Genomic DNA, 23,336 nt, shown 5'->3' with positions numbered 1-23,336 from the left:
GTAGAATGACAGTGAATTTATCACAAAGTGAAAAAGTAAATTTTAAAGATTTTAGAATAGAAGTTCAAAAAACAAAATAGAAGAATCTGAGCATGTCCAGCCTTTCTCCTTCTTCTTCTTAGCCTCCATTTTCTGCTGTGATGTTGGCAGTTTTAGATTAGAGTAGAAGCTCACTGTCTAACATGAGTGATGAGTATTAAAAGTAATTGTAAACATTGTATATTGTAGCTTTTAGAATAAATGCATAACACCACCCTGAAAGCAAGCAAAGTGCCTTAAACTGTCTTGCTGAGCAAACCTCAGCTAGACAAGAAAAAATATTTAATAGATAAGATACAATAAACAACGTTAAAACTGAGAACTGAAGAGCTTTGACTCCTTCTTCAAGCACCAAGCTGAGAAAAGAGACTGGTACATATCTCAAAGTCACTCTAACCAGCAGAAATTCTGAAATTCAGGAGGTAAAATAACAGAGAAGCAGCAAAACTCTTTATAAAGATAAAACTGCACCTTTGACTTGGTGTTTTACTTGTGCTGCTCCTTTGGAAAGGCCAGAGGAGTAAGGTAAGGAAGATGGGCTCCTGCTTGGGAAAGATGATGATAATTCATGTTTGGGTGTCTAATTTGAGTCTTATCCAGGTCAGCCCTAGTTAGGTTGTTTGAAAAAACAGAAAACAACCCCTAAAAATAAATCAGTGAGTTTATTTGCTGTTGTAGAGCAATGCTCCTGGGACAAGGCTGGAGCTCCTGTGGGGCCTGGGGCTCTGTGTTTGCAGATGCTTGGGGAGAGCTGCAGCCTCACTGCTCTGGGAGGCTCTGCTGGGATTTCTGCAGGGAGGGACCATCCTGGGCGTGCTCATCGTGGGTAAATCGTGTTTGTGCAGGGTTCAGAGCTCTGCCTCTGTCAGCTGGGGAAAGGCACAGCCTGTGGCTGCTCCCAGAGTCCCAGACCTGAATGCCAATTGCTCAGAGAGCTGTGGAGCAGTTGGGCCATCACGTGCCCACAAAATCACATGGATTGGCACCCATGGAATGCTTAATGATCTGATTTTTCCTTTTCCCATCTGCAGCACCTCTGTAATTGCTCATTTGCTCCCATCTGCCAGGAGGTTGAAGGTTATAACAGCTTCTATAAACTCTCCAAGCAGCAGGAGCTTGGGAGTAATCAACTTCAAAAGAATTGCTTAAAAAACTCCTAAAATTAATTGCACGTGGTTTAGTTGGACCCTCCTGTCCTGATCTCCAGTCTTTCCCACCAAACTCATTTATTCACAGCAGTGCCTTGATAAACAGGTGAAATTAAACAAGGAGGTGGTGGAGTTGTGGGTCAGCTCTTGTTGCTGGTTTTCCACCTTTTTTATCTGGTGTAAAATCATGGGCTGTGTTCACTTCCCATGGAGCAGCTGTGAAGCTCTCCAGGCTCTCCCTGTGCTTGCAGGAGTATGGTTCTTGCATTGCTGTGATTTTGGGGAATCTCTCTCCAGCCCTACCTGGGCAGTGAGCTTTCCTGTTAGGAAAAAGTAAATTCTCAGTTCTATTCCCTGAATGCTTTGGTCATATTTCTGCAGCTTCCAGATGTTGTGCTCAGAATGGGCTCTTGCAAGGCTTTAATAAATGTCTCAGAGGGGTGGGGAAGGAGGATATATTTGTTTTCCAAAGAAATTATCTTCCTTTGCAGATGAGAACTGAATTGTTCCTTGGCTCAGAGCAGGGGACAGGATTTTGTGACATCCCCAAGTGGGTGCAGTTTGTCATTCAGCCCTTCTCTGCTCCTGTGCCCCTCTCCAAGCCAGCTGGGATCAGAAAACAAAAACCTTGGTGCATTTTATAATTTACTTTGGCTATTTTGTGCTTTTCCTCCCCTCCAATGCCTTCCTCCTGTATCCCTTCCCACCCCAGGGCTGGGGAGCCCTGACAGCTCTCCTGGAAGGGCTGAACACATTTTGCTCATTTATTTCTCTGTCAGGCACAAATCTCTTTGTTTAAAGCTTGTTCTAAAGTTAGTGTATAAAGCAGAAACAAGATCAGGGCTATAAAAGGACATTGTGTTTGGATTTTCTTGCAGGAAAGGGGATTTCACTGGGCTTGTGATGAGTAGGAGATGCTTTTCCTGCCATTTGTGCCTGCCTGGCACAGGGTGTGATCTCTGCAGCATGGCAAGGCCACAGGGAAATGGCTCCTGAGATTCCCACCCTTTGCTTTGGTGGGAATCTGAGGGTAAAGATAAGTGGAGAATGGAATGAGGTTGTTGTTAATGGAGGGGAAGACAAGAAAAATTCAGGTCTCTGGATCAATATGTGTGGGCTGTGGAAGGGAAAAAGCTTCCTCCAGGGCAGCTGCTGGGAGAGATCCTGCTGGTTGTTGGATGTTAGGATGAGAACTCAGTAATGTGGGGTTATTCCCTCTATTTAGCTTAGAAATGGTGCTTAGTTGATTAACAGTTCATTAATGTTGTCAGGATTGGAAAGTTCCTTGTAAGGGCTCACATAGAACTGCAGAAATGCAGGGATCAGGGTGCTGTGCTCCTTTGGAGCTGGCAGAAAATCACTGCAATAATTCTGGCTGATTTATGATGCTGGGAAGTTTTATGGTCAGGAAGGCTGGGAAATAATGTTATTGGAAAGATATAACTGGAATTAGATTTCAAAGCAATGTTTGGGTATATTGCTGCTGCTGCAAGAGCTCGAAGGTGCCAGCTGGAGATAGTCCAGTTGCAACTTGTAGCAGACTTGCTCCAATTCTGAGCCACTGACTGAACCACTCAATGCCAGGATCAGGCACAGAAGACATCAAAAAATGCTGCTGTTTGTGTAAAGAAGAGGCTTTTCCTTGTCACCTTTTCCCCATGTAGCTCTTCATAAACATAAACAACATCCAATGTCCACTCACCCCAGTACAAGGAACAGCTCCACAATGACTCCAAGAAGGATCTGGAACCATCACCACCCCTCAGGTAATGGTTCTGTGGTGCTCTGAGAGCTGCAGGCTCAGTCACCAGCCTGTTTTGGGATCCCTGAGGTGCCAGGGTTCCCTGTGTGCTGCACATGGTGGGTTTCAGGCTGTGCTGTCCAGTTCTGTGGGTTGGAAGCTCAGGCACCTTCAGTTTGTTTTGTGCCCAGAGCAGGGCTGGGGAGTGGTTGCCCAAGGCACCACATTTTGCACATCTCCAAAATGGACACAGTAAATACAAATCCATAGAATTGCAGAGTGGTTAAGGTTGGAAAAGACCTTTAAGATCATTGAGTCCAACCATTCCCCCAGCACTGCCCAGGCCAGCAGTGACCCCTGTCCCCAAGTGCCACATCCATGTGGCTTTCTAAGCCCTCTGGGACTGGGGGCTCCAGCGCTGCCCTGAGCAGCCTGTGAAGGGCTGGGCAACCCTTCCAGGGAAAAGCTGGGTTTATGGCTTTGCTGCTTCAGGGGTTTTAAGGTTGTGAGGGTCTCTTAATTCAGGTTTGTTGGGCTCTAACAGAGCTTAATAAACTCCCCTTGACAATTTCTCTATTTTCCTGCCTCCTTTGCCAAATTATTCCATCAGGAAGGAGGGCTGGAAGCTGTGTGCCACTCTGGGGAGGCTTTGGTGGGAGACACAGCAGAGCTCTGCAGCAGCCATGGCCTTAATCATCTTTAGCCCAAGGAAGGAGCATCTCTTCAGAGCATTCAGGGAGATCTCCTCCACCCTGCTGAGTCAGTTAGGAGGAGACATGGGACTGCTCAGGCTGGATTTTTCTTTGAGCCCAGCTTCCTTTTTGAAGCTAACATGGGCTTTGGAGGTGGTTGAGCTGCAGCCTTGCCTGGCTGTCCCCTTACCTTGGTGTGAAAACTGAGTGTCCCCTCTGGCTGCTCCCAGGCTTGGGGTGTTCTTTCAGACACAGGCAGCATTCTGCTGGTGTGTTAAACATGGTTCATGGGGGAAATAGTGGTGCACAAAATACAGGTTTTGTATTGACTGTGTTTCCTTCAGCCCTGAGCAGGAGGGCAGCCTGCCTTCCTGCTGGCACTCAGATCTGGGGTGTCCTGCTGCTCTGGCTGCCTTCTCCTGACGCAGATCCATCCCAGCTCTGGCAGCACGTGCAGGGCTGGCACATGCACAGCTCACAGGGGAATTTTCCTTTTATCAGTTCTGCTCTGGCCTTCATGCATGCAGTCACATGCCAGCAGCACTTCCCCAGGGGATGAAAGCAAGGACTCATTTCAGCAGCAGGAATTTTCCTGTAAGGCCTTCTGGCAGAAAGGCTGAGCTCTCAGTGTGTGCTGTGCTGAGGTATTTAGGGAAGCAGGTCTCCAACCTCCTCTCCCTGCTTTGTGGTCATTTCTTTCCCAGAATCACAGAATATCCTGAGCTGGAGGGACCCACCAGGATCATCAAATCCCCCTCCTGTCCCTGCCCAGCCCCCCCAGCAGCCCCACCCTGGGCACCCCTGGCAGCACTGCCCAAAGGCTCCTGGAGCTCTGGCAGCCTCGGGGCCGTGCCCATTCCCTGGGCAGCCTGGGCAGTGCCAGCACCCTCTGGGGGCAGAGCCTTGCCCTGAGCTCCAGCCTGAGCTGCCCTGGCCCAGCCCCAGCTGTGCCCTGGCTCCTGTCCCTGCTCTTCCCCTCACAAGGAGCCTGGAACTGCAGTGAGGTCTCCCCTCAGTCCCCTCCTGTCCAGCTGACCAGACCAAGTGACCTCCTTGTGGCCATGAGTAGTAAATAAGGAATGGTGTTGGAGTTTAGCCAGCACAGCTAAGGAGGCTCATTCAGCACGGGGATCATGATTTGGTGGGTGCAGACAGCAGCACCTGGGGCAGCTGATGGCCAGAGCAGCCCCTGCTTTGTGTTGCTCAGGCCAGGCTGAGGCAGGGGCAGGGCTGGGAACAGAGCCTGGCTCTGGCTTCAGCCCCTCCTCGAGCTGGGTGATGTTGGCTTAGCTCTCTCTGCAAAGGGCATTTGTTGGGGAAGATGAAACAAGAAAGCCTTATCAATATGATTGTCTGGTAAAAGATTTTGAGAATATAGAAACTATAAGTGAGACTGAAATGAAAGCAAGCTTTGATATCCCTCAGTTACTGAACAACTGGAAAACAATGGTGTGGCCACTGAAGGTGATCTCCTTTTGATGGAACAACACCCTCTGCTTGCAGACAGGCCCAAGGCTCAGAGCAGACCCCACAGCTTGGCAGAAGGGGCCCAAAGAGGAGTTTTCAGGGTTTAAAATGTAACACAGTATGGTAATTCTTAAAGGCTGTGTGTAAATGCTGTAGGATTTGTATCTTGTAGTAGATTGGTTAGTGAGAATCAGAATATTCAACACAGAAGAAGATTTATGGTATTGTAACGGGAACTTTGCCTCTCTTACTCTCCTAGCTTTTTTACTCTCTTTGCTCTTGCCCCTCTTGCTTTTACTCTCTCACCCTCTCATCCTCTCTCCCCCTCTCTTCTCTCATTCCTGCTCTGAGCTGTGGCTGGCAGCTCCCAGCAGGGCCCTGCACCCAGGCCCTTTGCAATAAACCCCAAGTTCCAGCCCTGGCTGCAGAGATCTCTGCTCTCCGTCCATCCCCACCATGCTGACCCCCCGTCACTCCTACAGGCATTAATGAATCAGGCCTGTCCTAGGCACTGAGGATAATGGAAAGAGTTTCTGTTCAGATCCTGATTGCACCTCCTGGGCAAATCTTTGGTTCTGGTAGAAATTATTTGAAAGTCATCTTGTAGATCATTGTTCCTATTCCCCTTGTCACTGTTGTGGGGCAGTGCTGGTCCTGGCAGGGGAGGTTCCTCCATCCAGCTGCTCCTTCAGGAGCTCTAGGGTGAGGGGAGCTGCATGTGCAGCTCCAGGGACACTCTGGGTGTCCATCCCCTCTCTGGGTGCTCCTTCCTCCCATGTGACAGCACTCCCCTGTCCCTTTCCCCTGCAGTGAGTGACATTGAGCTCTGTGTCACCAGGAGGTTTCCCTGTCCCACGTTGTCACTGCTGTGCAGGTACAGCACTGGCAGGAGTTATCCCTCTCCCTTTGTTCTCCTCCTGCCCAACACTTGTAATTCCACATTTCCCTAAACCAGGACACGTCCCCTGTGAAATTGGGCCTGGTATTACAAGGAGTGCACAATCCCTGGGGTATTTCTGCACTAGTCCTCTGGCTGTGAACATGGATCTTGCTCCTGGCTCAATTCCTTTTCCTGTTCAGTTTGCAGCTACCCAGTGCAGCTCTGTGGGAGCCCAGGGATGCTGGCAGAGGGGATCAGTGCCTGGCAGGTACTGGCACACGCTTCCCCTGGCAGCCTGCCCGTGTTTGTGGAGCTGGGAAGTGCCCAGGACAGAACCAACTGCTGGAGTTGTTGAGAAGTCCCATGTGGTAATGTTGCTGGGGCAGTGATGGCCTAAAGCTGTAGGGACAAGGGGGAAAAATCCCCATTTCTGTCTTTCAGGAGGTCAGGACCAACTGGAGAAAAGGGGGGGGCTCAGGCACATTTGTCTTTTTTCAGGATTTAGTTTGCAAATTCCAGCAATGTTCCTGCTCCGGGTGTTGGAGCTGGAAGAATCAGCTCTGTGGTTGTGTATAAATGAAACATAATTTAGTCAGGCAGCTTATGAGAGGTTCTTTTACAAGCAAGAAAAGGACTTTGATTCCCATCTTGCTTTGTGATCAGTGAATCTGTTGGAGATCTGTGGCTATAACATTAGTGGGATATTGGCAGGGACTCTGTGGATGCACCAGGAGGGGGTGACTTGCCAATAAAGGTAATAATGATCTTTTGTTATTCATGCAAAGGCATCATGCAGCAAAACAGGAACAAATCCAGAGTGCTCACATCAAATCCCTTGTATTTATGGATGTCTGAATTAGTAAATCAGTTAAAGGGAGAGAATCCAGTCTGGAGCTACTCATGGCCTGTTTAAAATTGTCCTCCAAGCAGGAAATACTTTAAGGTGCCCTAAGAAAGGCACCTGGTGGGGGCTGTCTGCAGAGGGCAGGAGGTGCAGGGGAAGCTCTGCTCCTTGTGGAACATCAGGGCTGAGGCAGTGGGAATTGCCAGGCACGAGCAGCAGAATGCCAAAATAGCTGCACTCTAAAAACCTAAAAACAATGGGCAGGAAAAAAGTGTAATTCCTTTAACTCAGGGCATCTTGAGGGAAGAAGCAGTAGGAGAAGAGGAGAAGGGGAATTTGGAGAGGAAACCAAAATGAGCCATTTTCTGCTCTTGGATTGCAGCAGCACAGATCAGAGTCATTGAAGTCATTTACACCCAGGATAACCACAAACCTGTCTCAAAGCATTTCAGCAGCTGGAGGGGATTTATTTGGATGGAAAGAATGTGCTCAGCATAGCTTGGCCAAGTGACACCTACGGTGGACTTGGCAGCTGTTAGCAAGTATTTATAGGATGTAAACAGCAAGGGGAAGGAGGATGGAAATAGAGCAAACTGTGGGGGACAGAAAATGGGATGGAAATGGGAAAAGGAAGTTTATTTTACTGCTTTATGGCCTAGACTGCAAAGCATCCATCCAGGTGGGATAAGCTAATCAAAAATGCTTTTTATTCACTGGACAGGGCATTGGAAAGCAGAGGCTGGAGCTTTGGGCTGCTTGGAAGGACAATTTGTCTCCAGTGCAGTGTTCTGTGGGATAGGCAGGGATCCTTCTCCCACTAGGGAATAAAAGATCAGATGTGATCAATGTTCATAGGATCAGATCAAAGGTTCCACCTCTGCTCTCTCATTTCTGATGGTGGGGAGCAGCAATTAGCAGCTCCTGAGCCTCCTGAGCACCAGCTTGCACCTCCCATTTGTCATGTTTAGTAGCCACTGGCAGCCTGGTACCTTTGATTCATCCTTTCCACATTTAAATCCATTTGTGATTTGACCTCTCCAGCATGTGGTAACAGTGGCTTCCCCAGTTTGTGCTCTGTGTACACCTGTCTGCAAATTCTTTCCTTTCCATTAAAATCTCTGCATGGTGATATGATTGCTGACCCTGCATGTTTCCCATCAGTCAGGATCTCCCCAGTCAGTGATTCCAGTTTACTTTCTCCTCCTGTGAAGTCCATCCCATATTCTGGTCACCTTTTGTGCTTTTCTCTATCATTTTTTTACTTCTGCTCTTTTTTTGGGTGAGAGGTCTGAGCTTGCTCATGGTTTTCTAAATGCTGGCCCATCCTGAATGTGTGCTCTTATGTTTTCTGTTTTATTCTGGTTTATTTGATTTGCCACTTGACCTTGCACTGCACAGTAGGTTAATATTTTTCAGGGGATATCCCCAGGGGTTCCCAAATCCATGTGAGCAGAGCTGGATAAGAGCTGGTTGCTGCAGGGGCGTTGCTGCTTCTGTTTTCCTCTTGTCCCATCAGCACTGAGGTTCATCTCTTGTTTATCACCTGTCTCCATTGTTGCTCAGAATTCCTTCTGCATTTGAAATCAAGGAATAAGTTTATTTTCCTGAAGGAATTTGTCTCATCCTCAGAAGTTGCCTCCTCATCTGTCCCTCTCCTGGGCTTGTGTGCAGCCTCAACCTCTGCCCTTTCATCACTGTTTGTCTCTGCTTGCTTTTGTTTCCACCTCCAAATTTCATTATTAATCCATGTGGTTCCCCTTCCCAGTACCCCAGGCTGGCTCAGTTTCTGTGGAGAACCACCAGGAAAAAACCTGGTGGGAAGGCTCTGAACCCCAGCCTTTCCTGGGTGCTTTGGGGGGACCCCAGCAGACTCTGCTCCCTCAGATCCACGCTGACGTTCTCCTTGCCCATCCACCAGCTCAGCTCCTGGCTGCTGTCATCTCCCTGCCTTCCCCAGTGCTCCAGGCTGCGTGGTCGTGTTCCCTCAGCTCCTCTGGGAGTCTCTGGGAGGATTCCTGCATTCATAATGTTTGTTCCTGGCACCGGGGCTTGTTCAGCAAGAGATTGGCAGCTCGGCTGGCGCGGGCTCGGCTTCCTTAGAAGGCGCCATTCATCAGCAGCCTTGCGCTCCTCAATGACTGCCTGGCTGACAGTGGCTCTTCTCTCCCTTCCCTCCCTCCCTCCCTGGCACAGGGGCTGCTCCCAGGTGGGCGTGATCCGGGCGCTGATCGAGGCTGGCATTCCCGTGGACATGATCGGGGGCACGTCCATCGGCGCCTTCATGAGCGCGCTGTACGCCGAGGAGCGCAGCTACAACCAGATGAGGATCAAAGCTCGCCAGTGGGCCATGGTAAGCACTGGCATGGGAATTCCTGCACTGGGAATGTGGATTCCCTTCCCTGGGAATGTTCCCTCACCTGGGAATGCTGAATTCCTTACACTGGGAATGTTCCTTCTGCTGGGAATGTGAATTCCCTCCACTGGGAATGGGAATTCCCTTCCCTGGGAATGTTCCCTCACCTGGGAATGCTGAATTCTCTCCACTGGTAATGTTCCCTCCACTGGGAATGTCCCCTTACCTGGGAATGTGAATTCCCTCCACTGGGAATGTTCTCTCACATGGAAGTGCTGAATTCTCTCCACTGGGAGCACTGAATTCCCTCCACTGGGAAAGTTCCCTCACCTGGGAGTGCTGAATTCCCTCCCATGGAAACAATGAATTCCCTCCACTGGGAAAGTTCCCTCCTCTGGGAATGTGAATTCCTTCCCCTGGGAATGTTCCTTCCACTGGGAGTGCTGAATTCCCTCCCATGGGAACGATGGATTCCCTCCACTGGGAATGTTCCCTCCACTGGGAATGTTTCCTCCCATGGGAACACTGAATTCCCTCCACTAGGAGTGCTGAATTCCCTCCACTGGGAATGTTCCTTCCACTGGGAATGTGAATTCCCTCCTCTGGGAATGTTCCCTCACCTGGGAGTGCTGAATTCCCTCCACTGGGAATGTTCCCTCCCATGGGAATGCTTAATTCCCTCCACTGGGAATGTTGAATTCCCTCCCATGGGAGTGCTGAATTCCCTCCCATGGGAAAGCTGTGCTTCCTTCCCCCAGTGGAGCCAGGCCCAGGCACAGCAGGGCACGAGCAGCACCCCAGGAAGGTGCAGCCTCCTGAAATTCAGTGTGTGTGGCACAGAACAAGCCCTGCCTGGCAGTGATGGATCACCTGGAAAAGCTGCTCCATGTCCAGGGAGTCAGGAGGCAGCTGCCTGGCTTAGCTCTGCACCAATCCTGGTCACACTGTCAAGGCACAGAGATGTGGTCTCAGTGTGCTCACCTGTGGTTATCTTTATTTTATCTTCTGTCTTGTGTACTGGGGCCTGTTTCCTTTCCAGCTCTCAACAAATGTGTTTCTGTATTGTGTAATTCTCTCTCTTTCTCACATGCTGTCATGTGTCAGTGGAACTGAGTGACAGAGGTAATCCTTCTCTAAATAACTCCCAAATGTGTCACTCCTGGTCCTGCCTGTGCACTCTGCAGCACTGGCACTCTGGGTCAGGAGAAGGTCCTAACTTTCCATATTTAGTACAAACAAAAACTCATTTTCAAAGTTAACCCAAGTTTTGGGAAGGTTGTTTTAAATAGTGACTTCATTGGGTGAGTTTATTAATCATGGAATCAAAGATTGGTTTGGGTTGGAAGGGACCTTAGAGATCATTTCATTCCACCCCTGCCATGGGCAGGGACACTTTCCAAGTGCTCCAAGGCCCATCCAGCCTGGCCTTGATTTATTTATTGATCAGATGTTGGATGAAAACTGTCCCAGGTGACCCTGGTTCAGCCTGACTGAAAGTGAGGTTCTGTTGGAAGTTTGGTGTTTGCAAGTTTGTATTCTTCACATCAACCCCATATTTTCCTGTAGATTTTCTTGCTGAAAATGAAATTACATAAGGAATTTTATAAATGAGATTAAGAGTCTTTGGTCTTGGGTTTCAGGGGGAAACAGGACCCTGTCCTTGGCATGTGTGCACTGTTTATGTCTCCCAAGGATCCTCTAATCTGCCATGGCTTTGCAACAAAAGCTGTCTCTGTGAGGATGGATTGTGTGAGGGACTGAAATGCACAGTGAGGCCCTGGGATGTTTGTGCTGTCCTGGTGGGCAGAGTGCTGTGGGACTGATTCACCTCCCCATCACTGCTTGCCAGAAGAATATGGATTTTATGCTTTTTATTTAAGAACTGCCTGTGCCTGGCTGCCTTGGGAAGCACCCAAAACATAAACTGTTTATGATCCAGAGCAGTTTGCTGGAATCACAAACCTGGGGGAGGTTCAAGATTAAAGACATAAAGCCAAATGCACTGAATTGTGTCAGACATCCCTTAACCTTGCTCTCGCTCCCACCTTGTGCCTCCAGGGCAGCATCTGAGTGGGTGCTGATTCCTCCCAGCTTTCCCAGCCCCCAGCACTCTGGGGCTCTCTGCCCTCTCTCCCAGCTCTTGGCTAAGCTGCAGCCATGGAATTTCCTTCTGTGCATTTGTCCAGAGGATTCTCTTCCTGTTTGTCAGGTGTGCAGGGCATGAGGCAGAGCTGGAGATGTTTCCTGGCCTTCTCAGGACTGTGTTCCCACTCTGGAGCTTGCCAGAGCTGGAATCACAGTCACTTTTATCAGGAATATTTAGAGATGAAATGAAGGCATTTTATCTATTTATTAACTTTTGAGCACAAATTGCAAAAGCTCAGAGAGCATTTCACAAGGTAAAAGGCAATTTTTGGCCTGGGGCTGTTGCAGGTGTTGATGCCTTGAATCCTGCAAAAAAGTAGTGGGAGAAGTGATTGACCTCTGCTAGAGCAAACATTTCATCTTATTTATGAGCAATAGATTTTCATGAGGGCTTCCATGAGTGTTCTTGCAGGTCCAGTTCCAGCCCAGAAATTGTCTAAGGGTTTGAGGAGGACAAAAGCAAAGCTTGCTCTGTTTGAGGCCCTTCCCAGTGGTACCAGCAGTGTCCAGACAATGGCTGCAAACTGAAGAGAGCCATGAAATCCCCTCTCCAAGATCACAATGTGCAGAGTTTGGGGCATTAGAAATCTTTTATCAGTGGCTGTTCTGAGGTGTTGACTCTTGTATGGTGTTAATGCTGAGCAGGGAGAGGGGAAAGGAGCCCCAGTGTGGGGGAAACAGCCAGGAGGTCTGCTGGAGATTCTTGGGAGATCTACTTGAAGGGACTGAGGGTGAGAGAGCTGAAATATCCCCCAGATAACCCCCAACTTGCCATTTCCCAAATGGAACCTTCCCTGCTGTCCCCAGAGCAGCCCTGGGGTGGCTGTGCAGGAGGTGGCCCAGGAGCAGCCAGGCAGAAGGGCTGGATGGAGCATTCCCTGCTCCAGGACCTGCTGCTCCTCTGCAGCTCTGAGCCTGTGCTGGGCAAGATTATTGCTGAGAGCAGCCTGGGAAATGTCTTCACTGGCATGGATTACTTAACTCTGAGCTTTTCTTATCTCTCTGTTTAATCCATCAGGCTGAATGCTGTTTGTCCTGCATTTACTTCTCTTTTTGGTATTTTTAGCAATTGGCATCTCTCTAGCTGTACACTTGGTGCTGGGAGAAGGGATATTTTTAATGGGATGTGTTTTCTGCACCTAATGAAGCAGCAAAGAAATAAATTACTCCTGTCAAAATACGGGGGGAAATATGAAAATTTCCAGTCAGATTAGTTACTGTTTATTGTCTCTGTGTCTTCTGCACCTCTATTTTACCAGCAAAATGAACAAGCCAAAGCTTTAGTGTTTGCAGACTGTTGTTTTATTTAATTGGAGGATTAATATCTCAAAGTAGAAATATTTCACAAAATTGGAATATTCTTAGAAAGGAATACAGTTATAGATGTGTGTGGGGCTAAAACACTGCTCCTACTGGGGATGGGGGCTGGCTGGGTGGGACACTGCCACCATTTGCTGCCTGTCACTGTCTGGTGGCACTGACAGCTCCAATAAATGTGGGGGTTCTGCTCTGACCCTGCTCCATTTGTGCATTCAGAGATCCTGTGCTCTAATGGGCAGATCTGGCCAGAAATCAGTCCTTGGTTTTTCCCTGTCATGCCAATTCTCATCCAGCCCTGAGTTATGTTTTTATTGTATTGATTTAGCATTTTTTTTCTGTGGGAATTCCTTTCCTTGTTTTATTGAAGCTTTTCAGGTGATTGCTGAGAAGGCACTACATGATCTTTGAGTAGTTTAAAAAATACCGGATCTGTTTGAAATTTCTGTTGTTTCATGAGTTTTCCTATAACCTTGGGGGTTTTTTATAGTCAGGAACATTGAAAAATCCTGGGATTATACTGGCTTTTCGCACCAGTTTGCCACAATGCTGCATCAAAGAACAAAAGAGCCAGAGATGACAATTCCTCTTGTCCATCATCACATGCCTTTGCTCTTGTCCTGCTCTGTGAGCAGAACCTTGCCCCTTCCTTGCTGAACTTTTCTATACCCTAGGGTCACTTAAAATGATTTTAGGATTGAAGATCTTTTTAAAAAGAAAGCTCATCTTGTAGCAGAGCTGTAGTAATGGAAGTTCATGAGAAGCCTTTATATATTGAAAGGAGGATTATAAAGAAGATGGTGGGAGAATTTTTATCAGGGCCAGGCTAAGAGGCAAAGGAATAGATTTAGACTGTGTGATAGGACAAAAATTTGTATGATGAGGGTGGGCAGGCCCTGGCACAGGGTGCCCAGAGCAGCTGTGGCTGCCCCTGGATCCCTGGCAGTGCCCAAGGCCAGGCTGGGCAGGGCTGGAGCAGCCTGGGACAGTGGGAGGTGTCCCTGCCATGGCAGGGGTGGAATGAGATGAGTTTTAAGGTCCTTCCAACCCAAAAAAATTCGACAATTCCATGACCCACAAGCCCTGAGAGCACTGGCAGAGCTGGCTCAGGGCTGGGCTTCCCATCCTGGTGGTGTTGGGATGAAACTCTTGGAGCTGCTGGAGCTGATCCCAGAGCTCCTGTAGGAAGTGGAGCAGGAGGCAGGAGGCTCTGTCTGCCTCCCCAGAGGGTGATCTTTAACTGAATTTATCTGGGGAACAGGAGGTGCTTGCAGCTATTCCTGGAAGGCTGAGGGAGGCTGTTGGCCATCAGCTTCAGCTAAAGGACATCTTCCAGCTTTGAGAAATGAGAATATTAAGAAATAAGTGTTAATTGGAAGTATTTTGTCCATGGACAAGATCACTGAGAAATGTGGAGGCTCAGCACCATAAATATAATTTGCAACAGGGGAAGCCCAATGGTTGCTGCTGAGTGGGTGAGGTTTTTCTTCAGTATTAAATAAAGGGCTCTTTGTAGATGCCTCTTCCCCTGATTTAATCATTCTGAGGAGACCTGATCCCTATTTTAGGTGCAGCACTAATTCCATCTCCCTCTGAAGCTGTGGGTAGCAGTCTATAGTTAGGTTGGCACACTGTCCTCAGCACATCAAACCCAGAGTGAGGATGTGAATGAAGCTTCATCCTTGGGTTTGTGCTCAGCCTTTTGCATTCTCCCACACTTCCTGTTCCCATCCTTCTTCTTAATGATCATTTTTTTATCCTTGCACTCGTGTTCTCTGGGCAGATCCCTGACAGAAATTTGAAAGCAGCTGGACATGGCAATGCAGGCTGATCCTGCTGCTCTGAAATCACTGCAGGGTAAAGCCAAGGCCAGATGTTGCTCACAGCTGCTCTAACAGCTGGCAGGTTTGAGGCTGTTCCGTGTGTCTGCCTGGGAAGGATGCCCTGATCTCTGAGAAGCTGTTAAATTACAGAGAACATGTAGAGAAAAGATATCATCTCATGGAAATATTTAATCCAGTGAAACCCTATTTAATTTGAAAGGAATTAATTGGGTTTTGTGGTCTTCTTTTACATTTTGACTATGGTGTAATATATTTAACATTGAATTTTGTTAAGATTTATTAGGATGGCCTAGTTATGGGCAAATACTGTGGCCATAAGGCCATAAAGTTTAGGGATTTTCATCATTTTCTCTTGTAGGTCAGTACATAGGTGTAATAATGCTGTTGAAATGGAGGGAAAAGGAATCTGTGAAAGCTTAATTCCAGGATTTGTGTGTTAGAAGAGTTGGTGTCCAGGGACCTGCAGTGGTTTAAGGAACCTGATGTGGTTTGGTTTCCCTTGCTGAGTTTGTAGCAGTTAAATGCTGGGTCCATAACACATCCCAATACCTGACTTTGGGAATGACAAATAATGGAGCCTGCTCCACAGAAAGTGATTAAAGCTCTGTGAGATGTGTTTGACTGAACCTTGTTGGAGTCCCAGAGAACCCCAGATATGATTCTCTAAATGCTTCCACTGAGGCACAGAAAAGCTTTAGGTCTGGGAGAAAAACTGAGTGTGACCCCCAAATGAGAGGAGATGGATGAAGCAACTCCTGCCATGGATTTATGGGTTCCTTCCCACACCACTGAACCACACAGGTGCTGTGGGAAGGATAATGGAGAGGAAGACAACTCAGAACATCTTTTTAATAGAGAAAATGTAAAGGCTGGAGCTGCAGCACCCATGGCCTCGTGCCCAGGCTGAGGGCTGTGCTGGGCACGCTGCTCTGGGGCTGGTGTGGGGCACAGGGGAGCAATGCTCCTTCTGGCAGAGCTTTATTGCAGGGCTTGCTCTGCTTTGGGGTTTGCTAAATGTAAATTTACCACACAGGGAGCTCCTGCTTGTAGGTTTTGTAGTTGTATTTCTGTCCCCTCAACACTTTCTGCACTTGTGATGCTTCCAGAATGTGGGCTCTGAACTCTGGAATTTGATGTCTCTGGAACTGCAGCCTTAATGCACATATTCCTGTGCATTCTGACCTTTGAAATGCTTTTTTTTTTTTCCTTTTTAGGTTATGAACTCAGTGTTGAAGACTATTCTAGACTTGACATACCCAATAACCTCTATGTTTTCTGGAGCAGCTTTTAACAAGAGCATCAACAACATCTTCAAAGATAAGCAGATAGAGGTAGGTTCTTTATTCACCTTATGGACAGGAAATTATGTCCCTGTGTTCTGTTGGAACAAAAATAGCTTTTTTTAATGCTAATATGGAAATATGGAGCTGTTGGGTGACTGAAAATGTGATAAAACTGTGAATGTGGTGGTCCATGGCTGCAGGATGGAGCCTGTTCTTTTTGGTGGATTTAGAAAACACAAACTGTAGATTATTTGTAGCTATTTCAGTTTGACAAAGGGATCTCATTGTCTGAGAGAAGAAGTGAAAATTGTGACACTGAAGAAGAACAGCTGAGGCTGCTTCATCATTATTTTCCTACAAATCAGGTCTCAGAGACCTTCAGGGCACACCAGAGAGAGGGGCTTGAATTGGGCTGTGATGGCTTTGGCTTTTTTGAATTTTAGTTTTGAAGCTGGAGTGAGTTTTTCTGAGCAGCCTACTGAAAGCTGTAACAATGGCAGAGTCCTTTGTGTCCTGGTTTGCACCTTTTTGTTGTTGCTGGGTGTTGTGGGGTCCACCTGAGCCAAGAGCCACCTTTGGAATGCACCTCTCCCCCTTCCCTCAGCAGCAGCAGATTGTAAAGCACATTATCATTGTTTGTCTTCCTACATTACCCTGCTGAGAGAGTGTTTGGGTAGCTTGGAATTTCACCTGATTTGCAATTTTCACCAAATTATTCCTGTGTTTGCATCCTTTTGATGAAAGATCATGTAGCAAATTAACACTGTATATACTTTAAATATGTTTGGTAAAAATAATCCAAAACATTCCCTACCTAAATGCAAATATGAAAGTAAGTGATTAATCATCATGTGGCTTAAAATAGCAGTTTGCTGCGCAGAGGGGATGGTGCTGGAGACAAGCAGGTTTTAGAGACTCCTGGAATCATCAAGGTTGGAAAAGGCCTCAGATCCCTGAGTCCAACAATTGCCCCAGCACTGACAAGGCCAGCACTGAGCCCTGTCCCCAGGTGCCACATCCACGTGGCTTTTGGGCACTTTCAGGGATGGTGACCCCACCACTGCCCTGGACAGCTGTTCCAATGCCTGCTCACCCTTTCCATGATGAAATTTTTCCTGCTGTCCAACCTAAACCTCCCCTGGTGCAACTTGAGGCCATTTTTATCTATCCCTGCTTTGGATTCCAGCAGTCAGTTCATTGTACTTCCTTTTTAAGATGCAGCAGATTCCTTCCTTAGGAATTTCAACAGCTGTAGTTGCACATTCTGCTCTTCCCTGGCAGCCTCAGGAAGGTTTTGTGTGAGAGAGATCCAGTCCTGAGGCATCCAGCAGCATCATCTCTGTGCTGAACTCAGTCCGTGGCCAGGGTTTCCTCTTGTGGGAAGAATCCCTCAGATAAATAAGGAAAAATGTTGTGTAGCCCAGCAGGAAAGGGGGAGTTTCTCCTTCACTGCAATTCCCACTCTCACTGTGGGGTAACCAGTCCTGGAGCTGGGAGCTGCCCCAGGATAAAGGGAGACTGAGAAAGGAACAGGAGCTGAGTCAGGAACCTTGAAAAAGTATCAATGAATTTAAAGGATCCAAACTACAAACATCCATCTTTTCTCCCTAGCTGGGGTGGGTATGGCTAGGTAGCAATGATTTCTACCTGGAAATTCCTATCAGTAAAAATCAATTACAGCCTTACAAGCAGAGGTTGTGTTTGGGTGCTTGGCCACAGCTGCTCCTTCCTGGGAGGATGTGCAGTGATCCCAGGCAAACCTGGGAGCTTCCTACCAAAGGGCTGACCCTCATTGCTCTAGAAAAGTTTAAAATGTAGAAGTTCTGGGCCAGATCCTCCTCTTTGCTGCTGTGGCTGTGAGGTGACACCCCTGTGCTTCCCACGGAGCCCTCACCCCTCTCCCCCACAGGAGCAGGAGTGCTGACGTTGAGCTGTTATTTCTGACACTGGAAGGGAGGTTTCCATTTTCTCTGAAATTTGCTCTCTGCCAACCCTTGTAATGTGGGTGTCTCCTGATTCCCAGCAGTGCTGCTCGTGTGGGGGCCCTGGTGACAAAATCCCCATCACTGCTTCCAGCCACAGGCACTCCCCAAGCTGGGATCATCCACGTGAGACCCTCACAGGGCACACCCAAACCTAGGATGGGGCTCTTGGACACACAAACGCAGGCCAGGGTGCTTGGAGGACATTTCTCAAGAAATATAGCTATTTTCCTCTTGAATTACCCATCCTTCTGTGAGAGCATTAGCCTCTGGAATTTTTCTTTGGATAAGAATTGGAGAACTCTTATCCTCATGCCAAAATGCCCTTGTAAATCGTCTCAGCTGGGGGCTCAGGTGTGAGGAATCAGACAAGACTTTTATTAAGTCCTCTTTCAGACTTGAATGATGCTCAGTTCCAAAATCAGTGGAACAATCCCTGAGCAGTGAGGCTTTATTGCTGCGTGGGAGGGCTTGGGTTGGTTTGCTTTGTGCAGGTGTTTACAGGAGCATGAAAGGAGGTGTCAGAGAGGCTTCTTCTCCCATTCCCCTATTTCTGCTTAATATGTGCTTGATGCACTGAGAAGTGCAATCCCCAGAATATCTTCAGCATGGAGAGGCACCCTAATTCTCTTGTAATCACTCTTTATTCATCCACTTTGCTCTGGCATTTACTCTGGGGTTGTGATCCTGGTGCAGTGCCTGTGAGCCCTCCCCAGTCCCACCAGCTTTGCAGAGCTGCTGAGGAGATTAAACTCAGCAGAAAAACCTCTGCTGCTTGGCAGTGCAGCATTTCAGGCTGAACAGCACAGAAATCCCACCAGGAGCTGCAGCCTGGCCAGGGAGGGAGGGCTTCCAGCTCCAGTGGTCCTGGAGTCCAACCCTGTGTTTGGTTTGGGTTTAAGGCCCATTAAAGCTGTGCTGGAGAAGGCCCAGGCACTGTGTCCAGTGAACAAAGGCTGCCTGGGAGGGCAGGGTTTCCTCTTCAGCCTTGATTCAAGTTTTCTGATTGACAGAGCAGCATCAGCTGTTCCTGGGAACAGGACACAAGCTCAGTTTACTCAGACAAGTCCTCCTGCTTCCCCTTGGCAGCTACCATTTCAGCAGGCACCATGGAAACTTTCCAAAACTGTCCTCTCTCCAGCAGAGCCCTGCACACTTGGGAGGTCACCTTCCCTTTGCTTTTTCCAGCAGGTGGGAGGTGAGACACAGCTGAAACCAGAGGGAAAACTTCCCCTGCCAGGAGCAGGGCTGGCCCCATTGAATAAACTCCCAAAACTCTTGGCTCAGCCATTCTTTTTGTGTCTCACCCTCCTTCTGTTCCACACTCCCCATTGTTGTGTTACCCTGAAGGATCTCAGGCAACTTCTAGGACCTTCCTGGAGATGTACCTTGCAGGGTCCTTTGTTCCTGTAGCCAGTGCTCCAGAGTTTGGTGTTCTCTTTGATTCCAGTACATGTTGGATCTGCATTTCTTGCTGAAGTGATGACCCCTGGCTCCATCACCAGGAGGTACAGATTGGCCATTGCTCAGTCAGGAGGCCATGGATGATCCTGTTCTTCATGTCCTCCAACACTAAACAGCCTCAGGATCCCTTGGGATGGGAGTCACCATCAGACCCCATCCTTCACCTGAAATTAAAACAAAAGCCCCCTGGAGCAGGTGGCTCTGGTTTGTGTGAGGAGCTCTCTGTGCTGTCTCTGCACACTCTGCTGGAACCAGGGGCTCTTGCTACTGCAGAAAGGACGTGAGGATTTTTGTCTGTCCTGGTTCTGAATGAATTGTTTGCATGAGAGACAAATTTATGAATTTAAACATGGGACTGAGGGGTTCCCTTCATCCATGCAGGTGTGTGTCTGTAGCTCTGTCTGGTAAGGTCCAGGGGTTGTTGCTCTGCTGTGTGTCAGGCACAGGCTGTGGTCAAGTGCAAGGGGACAGATTTAGTGAATTTGGGACTCCTCTGTTGCAGGATCTGTGGATTCCTTACTTCACCATCACCACTGACATCACTGCCTCGGCCATGAGGGTGCACAGGGATGGTGAGTGTGGCCTCTCCAGGCCTTCAGTCATCATGGGAGCTTCAGGGTCACCCCTTCTTCCTGGAGCTTGTCTCACCTTTGAAATGTGTTTGTCCTTTTGTTCCTCCCCTCTGTGTTGCCTGCTGAGCACCAAGCTGTGGCTGTACACAGGTGACAAGGGACAGGGCTGCTGGGGGGGAATTAAATGAGATGCTGCATTCACTGTTTGGGGAGAAAATGGCTCCATTGGCACCTTTCTGTATATTTAAAGCATCCTTAAAATGAAGTGCAGGTATTCTAGCCATAAATCAGACTAAAAGCAAACCAGAGCCTTTGACAATTCAAATTCCCCTAAATGAAGCTGTGTTCCCCCAGAACAGGCTCTGCCTGAAGCAGGGGCTGAGTTGGGCTCTCATTTGTGGTCAGTGCTTTCTGTTTCTCACTGAGTGAAGAGGGGAGGAGGATCTGAGGTGCCTGGGATGTGTCCCTGCCTTTGCCTTTTGTCAGTCAGTGACTCAGCCTGCAGGGGAGACCTCCAGGTGCCCCAGATATCCCTGGGGGGAGCTGCAGCCTTTGCTGCCACATCTAATGTTTGTCCCTGGGGCTGGCACAGGTCACACTGCCCATTCCTGCCGTGCCAGCGGGGTTATGGAGCTGCTGAAGGACTCTGGGCTTTGATCAGGGCAGCTAAAACAGGCAGAAAAAGGATTAACCCTTCTCAGAGGTTTTGTATTCCCATTCTACAGCAGGTTAAGCCAGTTGAGGTCAGGAAACTCACTCCAGCCAGCTGCTTGTCCCCGTGGAAGTTTAATGGAAGGAAAGGAATCAGCTGGAGAATGGCTACGGTCGTCTCCACTGAATGGAGATAAATTAAGTTCCCAGCTGCTGCCATTTCCCATCTTGGTTTGGTCTGTGAGGTGTAACACACGTCAGCAGTTTCCTTGGGTGGAAGTTCCACTAAAACTATTAATAATAACCCCCAAATGTGCCAGCATTAACCTGTGCTAACAGCAGGAGTGCTGGGGTTGGAATTAAAAACAGAGCTGTTATCTGTTTTAAAAAGAAAACACCAAAAGAAAATCAATTCCCAGGGAATTTGCTGGGAAGAGTTGCTGTTGGAAGCACCAAGCAGTTAATTACTGAGCAGTGATTTAGCACTGCAAGGCTCACTTATCTTGGTATTTTAAAGATTCACTTCCCAGACAAGCCTCTTGGCCTGTGGAAATGCAGTGTCTTCCCAATTTGGTTGATGCAAATGTTAAGAGAAAAATCAGTGTATAAGAGCCTTAAAGCAGAATGTTTTACAGGAAACAGGGCAAATCAATTTCTACTTGACTAAACTTTGTTTCTAGCAGCTTAAAGGATTATTACTGTTCCTTACAGCACCAATTGAAATGGCCCAAGAGAAGATAATGATCCCCAGCAGGCATTTGCAGTGATTTCACAAGACAAATTATTTGCTTGTTGCAGAGGAGGGAAAAGAGAATTTTTGGGGGTACTACAGCTTGTATTTTTCAGGTTCAGGTCCTGCTAAAAGTCAGGGGTTTGTGGATCTCTGTAGAACACAGTGACTGCAGCTGCACCTTTTCCTTCCCCCTTAGCCCCAGCTCCACAAACCCTGGTGCTCCCTGCAGCAGGAATATGCTGAGGTCCCACAGGAGGCAGTAAATGTGAGGAATGGGCTTAAAACTGTGGATTCTGGGGCTTTGCCTGATGTCTGCATAGTCTGTGTTTTATCCTGGCCAGTAGTATGATACAGAAAATAATAAACTGTTTTAATAACTTCCTCACAGTGTTCTGAGGAAAGCCTCTATCTCTTGATTATCTTAATGAGTGCAGCAGCCTCCCCCCTGCGTGGCAGTAATTAATGCTGGCTGATTAATTAATGCTGCTGCCCTCCCTGCAGGCTCCCTGTGGAGGTACGTCCGGGCCAGCATGTCCCTCTCGGGGTACATGCCACCCCTGTGTGACCCCAAGGATGGCCATCTCCTCATGGATGGGGGCTACATCAACAACCTGCCAGGTAGGAGCACAGCTCATGGGGGAGAAATTCCCATTCCTGCCCATCAAACAGCCTGCAAGCCTTGGGGCTCTTGTTTTTTCCCTAAAACACAGAGGAATCTCACAGACACCTTTAACCTCATGCTGGTTACCCGGAGTCCTTGCTCTCAGTTTTCTGGGTGTTCTCTTTGTCTTGGCTTTATTAACACTTTTTTTTAATTAAGTATTTCCTGATAGCCAAATTCTGAACATACAACTCCCTAAGTTCTGTTCAGTTAAGTATGTATGTTCTATTCAGCTAAGTCTAATTTAGTGCTTGCTGAAGGGAGAGAGGAGGAATCAAACCACAGGCACACAATCTACCTTGGAGTTTCTCTTCAATCAGTTAATTAGGAAATAATTCTGAGAGAGCACAGCATTTGCTGCTCAGGCTGGTGTCACCTGGAGCATGTGGCAGTGGGGGAATCATGGGGCCATGGAGGAGGGATGTGGGGTGTGGGATGAGGTGTGAACCCCCCAGCAGGGCCCAGGGGTGTGAACTGGCCGTGTTTGGGATATGTTTTGTGTCAGGTTTCACTGCAGTCACGAGGGTGGGTGGCCCAGGGGTGGCTGAGGCAGCAGAGCCCTGCAGGGTCACTGCAGTTTGTGACTCAGGTAAAGAGGGAGGAACCTCAGGCAGAGACTCCCACCTGAGCAACCCAAGTCATTGACATCTTCCTGTCACACCCTGACTTTATTTTTCCATCAGGGCAGTATTTACCTAAAACTACCCAGAAACTGAAATAGCACAAAACAGATCCCCCAAATCAGCATCTCCATTCTCTGTGCTTGTAAGCAAGAATTGTGGACTGCAAACCAAAGCAGCTCTTGCATCTCCACAGCTGGAGAGGGCAAAGAGCAGGCACAGGTGACACTGGCTGGGAAACAATAGCCTGAACAAGCCCAGGAATATAAATCCAAGTCACAGAACAGATCTGATCTAAAGAAGTGTCTAAATTAAGCCTCTAAATTGGCTCTCAGGAGCTGTGGTTTTCCTACGCAAAACTATTCTGGAAACTGCAACTATCTTGGACTCTGGGGGTGTGAAAGAAATAGAAATCCATTCTGTGAGGTTCATGTCCTTCTCTTCCCTCCCCTGGCGCTTCCCTAAATCCTCACCCGTATCCAAAGACTGCAGCTCGTCCTTTTACTGACCTTGAAGTGGGAAGTGTTGCCTCATTTCTCTTCCCACTTTCAGCTGTGAATCCTTCCCTTGGATCCCAGAGCTGTTCTCAGGCTGCCATCCAGCCTCTCCTCGCTGGCAGGTCCCTGTCCTGCTCCTCCCATTGTCACCTTCTCCCTGCAGCGTTGGCACTGCTCTCTCTAAGGCACTGCCACTTGTTCTCTCTGCAGGTCCCCCAGGTCTTTTTTTGGAATTAATGTGGGTTTGATGTGGTCCATCCCATTATACCCAATGTGGTGTCACTGCCCTGGTGCTGTGTGCCCTGTCCCTGCTGCTTCACAGGGCTTCTGGTGACCTCGGGGGGGTCAGGTCATGCCACTGATCTGGGGCACAGCATCCCCTGTCAGTGATGTCCCCCAGCAG

The 23,336-nt window shown here is 48.2% G+C and overlaps 1 protein-coding gene across 1 annotated transcript in view; it reads left to right on the top strand.

Moving 5' to 3' along the window:
* Positions 1-23,336, top strand: part of PNPLA7 (patatin like phospholipase domain containing 7) — a 135,528-nt gene that overhangs the window by 97,283 nt on the left and 14,909 nt on the right. Inside the window, exons 27-30 of the mRNA XM_054283911.1 lie at positions 9,005-9,161; positions 15,685-15,801; positions 19,702-19,771; positions 21,657-21,773. Coding sequence (XP_054139886.1) covers positions 9,005-9,161; positions 15,685-15,801; positions 19,702-19,771; positions 21,657-21,773 — 461 coding nt within the window. The remainder of the gene's footprint in view (positions 1-9,004; positions 9,162-15,684; positions 15,802-19,701; positions 19,772-21,656; positions 21,774-23,336) is intronic.

Source organism: Melozone crissalis, unplaced genomic scaffold (genome assembly GCF_028551555.1).
Source record: "Melozone crissalis strain CALT ecotype California unplaced genomic scaffold, PUWL_Pcris_2 ptg000041l_1, whole genome shotgun sequence".
In the NCBI taxonomy this organism is placed as follows: Eukaryota; Metazoa; Chordata; class Aves; order Passeriformes; family Passerellidae; genus Melozone; species Melozone crissalis.
This window is presented reverse-complemented; position numbering and strand designations above follow the sequence as displayed.